The following is a 9,340-nucleotide window of genomic DNA, read 5'->3' as shown; positions in this document are numbered from 1 at the left end:
CCCAGCACTGGACCCTCACCAGGCTCTCACCATACCCACGCTGCCCGTGTCCCCAGGGCTTGCTGCAGGGCTGTGCCGATCACTGCAGCCCAGGAGGGACCGAACAGTCCCAAAATGAGCTGGTGGGGCAATGGAGCCTCTGATCAGTGGCTGCAGCAAGCGATGGAGGCTGCTGGCATTGCTGGTCAGGCTCCTGGGAAGGGTCAGCGTTGAGAATTTACATTTGGGGTGACAAACACCCAGGAAGAGCCAGCGTGGCCATGGGAGGCCCATGGGGGTGGCCCCTTGGGAAGCAGCTGTGGACTCTCAGAGGCATCTCTTGCAGGCAGTGCTGAGCTGCCTCTTGCACTCTGAATCAGAGCACTCGGGCCTGTTTTTTGGGGCCACCCTGAGCAGCCCTCACACGGCAAAGCACTCCAGTAGCGTGCAAGCAGCGAGGACAGCCTTGCACGCAAACCCTGAGAGCATCTTGTAAACATCCCGGGGCCTGGATGCTGGGAAGGAACGGAGCTGTGTTGGTTTAGGTGCTGGGGAACCCTTTGAAAGCTCTTTGCTTGCTCTGCCTCTGTGTGCAGCTGCATCAGCTGTGCCACCGCTTGCCAGTGACTCTTGGATGCTTGGGGGTTCATAATTCATTTATATTTTTGTTGGAAGCTCAGTCAGTTTTGGTTGTTGCCCCGTCGCAGGAAGTTGCTCTGATGAATGACTGGGGTGGATTTCTCTTCCAGAGGAACCCAGGCTTAATGTGGGCTTTCTGTGGACATCTCTGTATATCAATACTGCTCTAATTGTCCATGACATATAGTCTTGGCCTTTTTCCCAGACAGTCTAAATAAATCATACACTTCTGCTATAGTAAATAGTCTGTTAGAGGAGATGTTATAGGCTTACAGCCCTCCCCCCTCCCTCCAGGAGCTTCTTTTCTCTGCCTCTCATTTTCCATGTACTTTCCATACCAGTGAGGCACCTGCTGCCTGCGCCTGCAGGTCTGCAAGGACAAAGTGCCCAGTGTTGCAGCTCCCTCCAGGTTTGAGGGGCTGTGGTGGCCGTGCCCAGAGCCCTGCTTTGGACTTGGCATCTGCCCTCGACTGAGCCAAGTGGAGCTGGAAAGTTTCCTGCCCCGCTTAAGAAATGCTGGCATCGCACACTGGCAAAGTCTTTGTTAGTATTATTTACATCAAGAGAATGCATAAATAAAATAGTTAATATCCCACAAAAAATACAGGTTCTGTTAATTGGGTGTTGCAAACGAAGCTTTGTGTGCTCAGGCTGGGCAAACCTGCACAGAGGGGACAACGTGGGTCCTGCCAGGTCAGTGCAAGGGACAGCCCAGGAGGTGACATGGCCTGGGAGTGCAGGGGTCTCCTGGGGCAGGGGACAGGTCACAGTCCAGCTGAGTGCTCCTCCTGGGAGAATACGGATGTGTACCAAACTGGAAGTGCAAACCCTGCCGGGGCTGAGGGTGGAAAGGTGAATCACAGGATGGGTAGGAAGGGACCTTAAAGCCCATCTCGTTTCAACTCCCTCACCATGGGCAGGGACACCTTCCACTAAACCCCGGTTAGTCAGAAAACTTCCCGGGGGAGAAAATCCCAGAGTGCACACCGAGCCGGTGGGAAAAGATGCTGATGTGCACAGGAAAACCCAGCAGGCAGGCATTTTCCTTTTGGCTGCAGGAAAATCACCCCAGGAGCAGGAACACGCGTGCCCGGCGTGCCCAGGGGCTCAGACGCAGCAGCAGAGTGTGGAGCAGTCGAGCCTGGCGGGGGTTCCGGCACTCCCGGCCTTCTTGTTCTCCTTGGGCAGCAGCAGCACGAGGGCCATGGCCAAGGCACAGTGGTAGAAGCTGTGCACGTAGGTGTAATCCCACTCCTGCAGGCAGGGAGAGCGCAGTGAGAAGCGGGAGCAGCGAGGCCGGGGGCTCGCGTGAGGTGCGCAACATTAAACTTCTACAAGTAGCCAAAAGGAAGGGAATAAAAAAGATTCCTGAACCTTCTGCCTCCCTTTGCTGTCAGAGAAGAAAGGATTTCCAATGAAAAAAAAAAAAACCACCTAAAGCAAAGTGGATTTAACACGTTCTAATTTGCACATTTCCCAATTCTTGAATGAAGTGTTTCATTACCCCGCAAAGGACGCGGCGGCGAGGCCGGGGCGCGCGGGGAGGCGGCTTCTGCTAAGTGACATTTTTATGTTCTGCTAGAATTTGCAATTACTAAATGCTTTGAAAAATAATCCTTGGGGATGCCTGTGAGGTTGTATCTCGCAGCTCCCAAAGCACAGAGCAGCTGTAACGGCGGGGCTGAGCGCAGGCACGGCCGGCAGCTCTGTCGGGGGGTTATCGCCTGCCCGGTGGGACACACGGACCCTTCGGAGCAGGACGGGGGGACTGGCCAGCGGCAGGAGCAGAAGGATATAAACACAGGAATAAGTGCCCCTGGGAGCCACTGAGAGTCTTTTCTTTGGCGTGAGCCAGCTCTGGATCTGGCTGTGCCTGGGTCGGATCCAGTCCCTGCCGCGTCGCTGCGATGTGTCCTTAAGTCACCTGTGCCCAGTTTCCAAAAAACCCTGCTCGCACTTGACAAAGCCATTCTGAGGACCACGTGTGCCTGAGGAAAGCACATCCCACGTCCTTGTGAATCACTGAAGGGGGAAAAAGAAACCAAGCATCACTCTGCTGTGACACCTGCCCCGAACGGAGCAGGGGCTGGCATGGGGACAAGCATGGAGGGACCACTGTGCTGCTGCCAGACCCCAGCATGCCAACCCTGGAGCCCCATGCCTGAGCTGGGGTTTGTCCAAGGCTGGATGCAGCCCAGTGATGTGGAGGGGGAAGTCTCCTCTCCTGGTGATGTCCCTTACACCTTGTAAAGCCGGGGAGGGTGAGTGTGCACACAGGTACCTCGAAGAAGAACCTCAGCATCAGTGCCAGCGCCCCAAAACAGAAGCCAGGACCGATCTGTTGGGTGTAGACGCTCCTGTCAGGGTAGAGCCCTTTCTTCTCCTTCATCTTCTGCAGCTGGGAGGAAGGAGAAGCACACCAAGTGTATTCACCTGGATTTAGCTGGCTGCTCCAGACTCATTCCTCATAATCATACTGGTTTTTTAATATTCAGCCCCAAAGCTAGCTCAGGCAGTGTGTGCCCTCACAAACCCAGTCTCTGGGAGAGCAGATCTCGGCATAGCATCTGCAGACTGGAGGCTACAGGGTGCTCCCGTGCCTTGGTCTCCTCCTTGCCCATCCCCTCCCCGTGGTAGCCACTTGCTTTTAGCTGCAGGCTTAGTGAGAGTTTGTAATTGGGATTTGCACCACTGTATTTCCACGATGCTTGGCACCATCTTTCTGCAATTTTTATCCCATCACTCCTTGCCCACTCCTGCCAGTGGCTTCCCCACCCTCCTCCCGGCTGGGTCCACAGCACGTGCTGTGAGTGGGGCACAGATTGCTGCACTCTGCCCGACTGTCCCAGCTGGATTCAGGCAGACTGCAGACAGATTCCTCCCCACTTTATCACCGTGTTTTATCCACATCTTCCCCAGATCCGGGGCAGTTCACCAGATCCCTCCGCCTCTGAGTAGCTGTAAAAACTCCATAAATACGTTCCTCCTGATTAGAGCTGCAGGGACAGGAGGTGTAGTAGATTGCTCAGACCAATCAAATCTGGCATTTATCACCAAGGCTGCTGTCTGCCTGCCTTCTGCTCAGGTTAAAGGAGAAATGCTGTTCAATCACCGTGAGATCGAGAGCTGGATCTTGAGGAGGAAATCACTGGCACAGGTTGGACTCCTCCATGCAGGGCTCAGCCCTTTCCCCACCAGGAGCATCCCACAGAGGCCCGTCCCAGTGCCCTGCCCCACGTACCCATTTGACAGTGATCACCAGCACGGCCGTCCCGATGGGGCCCGAGTAGACGCCGTAGCCCCAGCGGTCGTGGTAGATCCTCACGGCGATGGTGAGGACGCCGAACATGACGAATGTCGATCTCTTGGGCTCGTCAAACTCTGCCAGGGCTGAGGGACCGAGCACAGGGAGCATCAGCTCATACCCCCCTTTTCCAGCTGCCCCCCTAAAGCCTTCCTGGGGTCTGCCCTGGGGACCCTCAGCGTTCCATCTGTGTCTGGTTTCCCTTCTCATGTCACGTTGCTGGGGAAACTGAGGCACATGGGGCAAAGTGAACCCTCCTGAGCCATCTGAGTGGTGGGTCCAGGAGCTGATTTTAGGGGTTTATTTCAGTGTTGCACAGGGAAGCTTAAAGGAGATTCCCTACCTAGACAAGCTGTGGCTGCCCCTGGATCCCTGGAAGAGTTCCAGGCCAGGTTGGACTGGGCTTGGAGCAACCTGGGGTAGCAGAAGGTGTCCCTGCCCATGGCAGGGGGTGGAACAACATGATCTTTAAAGTCCCTTCCAACTTTAAAGCACTCTATGATTCTATGATTTCCCTTTTCCCTGACCCAGAATTTAGAGGTGACTGCAAAGACCCTCATGCCCAACGAGCCCCCAATCATTTCCTGGGTTCATCCTGCATCTCCAGCCTTCCCAAACTTGCCAGGTCACTCTGGCACAGGCTCCATCAACCCAGTGCAGTGGGACTCCCCCGCTGGTGCAATGGGGTCCCGGCCGCGCCGGCACCTGCCCGGGGTTTGCAAGCTGGAAGTTGCCAGTGTGAGTAAATTATTAGAGGCTTTTGTTTAGCACAGAATGGGGTAATAACTGATAAAAGTTATGGATCCCAGTGGGCTCCATGCTTTTCCAGCTTGCACAGCTGTGTTATGGCTGTCCTGGATTTGCATTCCGGGAAGTTTGCCCGAGGGTCTGCGTCCGCACATGTGCGCTCGGGCTTTACAAGCCACAGCGAGAGGCTTCCCTGGGCTTCAGTCACCACACCTTCCATGTCCTTGGATCGTGCTTTTATAGGGAGTTTGGCTAAGGGATAATGTCCGCATTTTAATCTCTGTTGTTTCCCAGCGGGTCAATATTTTAAACCTCGTAGTCCAGGATTTGTATTTTTTCGTGAGGTTTTTGAACGCAGTAATGAAGCAATCAAGTTGAATTTTGCTGCAAGGAGCCAAAGTGTCTGGATCAGCTCTGCCCTACCCTGACACCGCTGTTATCCACTGAAAATGCCCTTTGGAAATGATCTGCCTCGTTGTCTTTTCTAGCTGAGCAGAGAGAGCACTGAGGTGCCGTGAGCAGAGGGGGGGTCCCCTTGGGACTCGCATTTTGAGGGGACAGAGCCATTTCTAAGGGCAATATTTTCCCCACACATTTCTCCCTGCATGGAAAATTTATCCTACTGCATGCCCTGGAAGGGGGATGCTGCTGCATCCCCACAGGATGAGCCTGCCCAGCTGAGAGGTGTTACCCTGGCTTGTGCTGGGCTCTGAGGCTGCAGGAACCCCCATCCCAGCTGGAGGTCCTGCACCATCCTTGGAGCCCTGAGGGGCAGAGGGGAATTTTGTGGGCATTTTGGGGCTGTACATCAGAGTGCTGATCCCAGCTCATCATGGGGAGAAATGGAGACTCTGTCTGGAGTGGGCACTGGTTAGAAATGGTCCAAATTTTCAAGCAAAACTTTGCTGTTGGAACATCTCTCTCCCCTGAACCTGCTCTCTTCTCCCTCCAGCAATACTCACATCCTTCCAAAAGTCATGGTGACAAAATGGGAAAATGATAGGTTTGAACTTTTTGTCTTTCTTGTGTTTTTTTCCATTTTTGTTACATTCTGTTTCGGTGGCAAATAAGGAACAAAATGAGGAAAAAGAGAGTGAAGTGGATGTGGGAAAAGGAAAACTGAATAACAGGGCAAGGGGTGGGATTTATAGTAAAAAGGAAGTGAAATAAATTTCTGCTTTTTCTGAACAGATCTATTATTCCCATCAGCCCACCCCAGGCTTTTGATAAACCAGGAAGTTATATTTGTTTTGACTAAACACTTTGATTCCCATGCTACCAAGGGAAGTGGCAGATTCTGCATTTCTTAACGTGCCTAAGTGAGGCAAGACAAGCTGATGGGCCCAGTATGGGGAAGATGAGGAGAAATGGAAAATTCCCTGGTATATGAGGTTTCAAACTCAGTCATCTCATAGCCTTGTCCTGCCTTGAACTGCAGCACAAGGCTGCCAGAGTGTTCTTGTCATTTGAAGGAGATAATTCTGCTGTTGTAAGGACATGTGGGAGAGCTGGTGCAGGCAGAGGAACACCCAACCACCACCAAGACCAGGTGCCACAGCTCCTTATCTCCAGGAGCAAAACGTCCCCAGCCACCACTCAGGACAGTTCCATGTCTGGACCCCACCAATTATAATGGCTTTCCAAGGTGTTAATGATACAAAACTGGATTAATCCATAGCACAGACTGACTTCCACAAAGGACAATTTCAGTGGCAGCTTGGGTGGAGCTCAGAGCGAGCAGCATTTCTGGGGACTGTGCCCACTGACTGTCCCACCAGCCATGCTGACAAATCCAGCCCTTTCTGCCAGCGCTGGAGCTTTCAGGAGCCACAACAGAGCAGTTCTTACCCATCAGGGACACCCAGATGGACAGGGCTGTTCCGTAGATGCTGAAGTACTCCAGGATGTCATAGCGCATGAAGCACAGCACTGATAACCCGGGGCCGTCACAAACATGGTAAAACTATTTAAAAAGAAAAAAGTATTAGAAAACCAGTTTTTTACCCACATACCAGTAAGGTAAAGGCTCTTATCAACTGGTTTGAAATAGTGTAGCTGCTGAGAGAACAGCCAGCCAGGCCAGAACAGTGTCAGCCACACCAGGATCACTGATATGCAGTAATGAATATATTTGAGTGATAATGTCATCGTTCCCAGTTGCAAATTGCCCAAGAATCAGCATTCTTCTCTCTTAGTACAAACTAAGACAGGCTTTAATTTGCCTCTTGGCCAGAATTTGCAATCTGATGACCAAGCTGCTTTGAGCCGGGCGCTGGGGGACGGCCTCTCCAGCCGAAGGAGGACTCTGGGGTTGTGGTTTTAATTGCGAAAGATTCTTGTAAAACAATTCAAAATGAGTGTCCTGATGAAATGTGTATGGATGCCAGGTCACTGTCCAGGCTAAACAGGGTTTATATGGCCAGACTCTGCATACTGGGGAATTCACTCATTAGTGCATTCCCTTAAAAACCACGGTTCCTGCCCATTAGCTCATTGATTAGGTTATTTGCAAAAAAACCCCATTGTCATGCAACATAAATGCAGACCACGCCAAGAGACATTTTCCAGTGCACTCAGAGGAATGCTCCCAGTGTTTGCCTGGCTCTCTCCTTTTCCTGCCAGCCCTCAGCCCTGCAGGTTTTGCAGTGGCAGCACCAGCGAGCTCTGCTGTTCCTGAAGAAGTCCCTTCTCCGCTTGGCAGGGCGCCCTTGGAACGCTGCTCGCTGTCCTGGCCCGGTGGGGATGCTGATATTATTTATAATGGGAATTGCTGCGAGCCCTCTGGCTCGCTGCAGCTTCTAGAAAAGATTGCACCACGGCCATAATTCTTTTCCCTTCTTGCGATTGGGCTCGGGGAGTCTGGAGCCGGGGGGAAGAAAGGGTGGAAGACAAAGAGTGCGTTCCTGGCCGGCGTCGCGGCACTTGTCTGCCGTGGCCACGCGCTTTCACTGCTCTGCTCAGCTCTGCTGCGGGAGGAGGAGTGGGATGCTACAAGAAAGGCAACAGCAGCAGCTGCTGCCCTTCCTACTCCCTCCCCACCACGCTGGCAGCTGCCTCTCCTCCTTTCCCTTCCTTCCCTTCCCCACTTTGCTTCTTCAATCTCTTCGGAGAGGACCTGTTCCACCTCCTGTCGAAACACGTGCCAATTTTCCTATTGACTTCTCGGGGAGGCGGAGCAGACACAGACCCAGGGCAAAATGAAATTGTAGATGTCTGGCTTCCCTGGGGAGCTGGGCTGGGCGACTCAGGGATGTTTTTATATTAACTGGTCCTGTGGTTTTAATAGAACTGGCAGAATTTCTCCCCCTGCATCATGCTTTAATCAGCTCAAATGGTCAGGGATGTTCTCTGGATCCTTAATAGGAGAGCAACCTGGTTCTGAGCCCTGTGGAAGAGCTTTTCAGACACAAAAGTTCCTCTATCTACTCCCTACCTCAGTTTCTCTGTACAAGGAATGTGCCAACCCTCACGAGATGCCTTGAGATGGATGGGGATTAGTGGGAAATGCAGTATCAGCTGGGTTGCTGAGCTGTTTCCCTCATATTCTTTAGCAGATCATTGCCATGTAGTCAAACAGGAGATTTTTTCCAGTGGGAATGCTGCTCTGGGTGCCCAGCTGGTGTCTGTACGGAGTGACTTAGCAGGCATACAAAGCCCAGGGCAGCACGTGGCTGGGAGCAGGAATAGGAATAGTTTGTATACGTACAGACATTTTTCCACTTGTTATTTCCACACAGAGGAAGGCCAGGGAATCACAGCCGGGTAGAACACACATTTCAACCCACAAAGGGTTAATAATTATTTTTCTTAATAGCTCAGCAGCATGTTTTAGTCTCTCCTTTCCCAGTGCAGAAACTCCCCTGACTCCAGCATTGCTCCCATCCCCAGCTGGCAATTGCAAAATCAATAATTCGACTACTATGCGCTTTTGGCTAAAATGACAGAGGCAGAGCAAGAGATTCTGGAGGCAATTTAAAGCCCAAATTCAGCATGGCCACTTAGCAGCTGTAAAACAAAGAGCAAAGCCAGCTCCAAAGCATTGCAAATCAGTCAAGGCTCTTTGCACCCAGACCTTCTCCCTAACCTCATGGTCATAAAACACCACTAAATCTCTGTAAGACCACACTGTAGGACATCCTAAACTGGAGAATCAGCTGCTTGGCACCACACACAGTGGGAAATAGCTGAAAAGGGATATTTCAGGGGTTGTACTGGCTGCTCTCGGGTGAATCAGCTTCCCAGTGGTACGGTGGGCATTTGGGGGGATAAAACATGCAGGGAGAGGGGAAATTGGGACCTGCTTACCGCCACGAAGAACATGGTGAAGAAGTAAACCATGGCTTCCATGTGGAAACGCCGCTTGGCCGCGATGCTGATGGTGGGGAGGAAGACCAAGGAGCTGAGGGTGGGCAGAAGGAGCTTGGCCACCAGCGAGCCCATGGGTGCCTCGTGGGCCGGCGGCTCCCGGGAGCAGGGTGTCTGTGAGCTGGGCAGGAATGGTGCAGAAAGCAGCCGTGGGGAGTGTGCTTTAACATTTAAATGCCCTGCGTGGCAGGAGGGCTGCGGGCAGGGAACAGCTGCCACCGCCACAGCCGCCGCCTTCGCTCCCGTCTCATCCCGAATTCTTGACGCAGCCGGCGGCTCCGGGCAGCAGATGCTTTGTGCCCCCAA

At 52.7% G+C, this 9,340-nt stretch overlaps 1 protein-coding gene across 1 annotated transcript; it reads right to left on the bottom strand.

Moving 5' to 3' along the window:
* Positions 1-1,278: 1,278 nt before the first annotated feature.
* On the bottom strand, positions 1,279-9,109 carry MYMK (myomaker, myoblast fusion factor). Its single transcript, XM_048325976.1, has 5 exons — positions 8,975-9,109; positions 6,518-6,632; positions 3,860-4,008; positions 2,900-3,016; positions 1,279-1,872 (listed from the first exon to the last, which is right to left on the bottom strand). The coding sequence occupies exons 1-5, from the start codon at positions 9,107-9,109 to the stop codon at positions 1,726-1,728; spliced, it is 663 nt and encodes a 220-aa protein (XP_048181933.1). The 3' UTR covers positions 1,279-1,725.
* Positions 9,110-9,340: the final 231 nt, after the last annotated feature.

Source organism: Corvus hawaiiensis, chromosome 21, assembly GCF_020740725.1.
Source record: "Corvus hawaiiensis isolate bCorHaw1 chromosome 21, bCorHaw1.pri.cur, whole genome shotgun sequence".
NCBI classification, from domain to species: Eukaryota; Metazoa; Chordata; class Aves; order Passeriformes; family Corvidae; genus Corvus; species Corvus hawaiiensis.
Note: the sequence above shows the minus strand (reverse complement) of the source record. Positions and strands in the feature narration are given on the sequence as shown.

Bases quoted from the DNA above. Each gene is read 5' to 3' on its own strand.
- MYMK (XM_048325976.1), bottom strand. From the start codon at position 9,109: ATGGGCTCGCTGGTGGCCAAGCTCCTTCTGCCCACCCTCAGCTCCTTG. The intron at 4,009-6,517 runs GTAAGAACTGCT...TCGGTCCCTCAG, and splicing joins CATCTGGGTGTCCCTGATGG to CCCTGGCAGAGTTTGACGAG. The intron at 3,017-3,859 runs GTACGTGGGGCA...CCTTCCTCCCAG, and splicing joins TGGTGATCACTGTCAAATGG to CTGCAGAAGATGAAGGAGAA.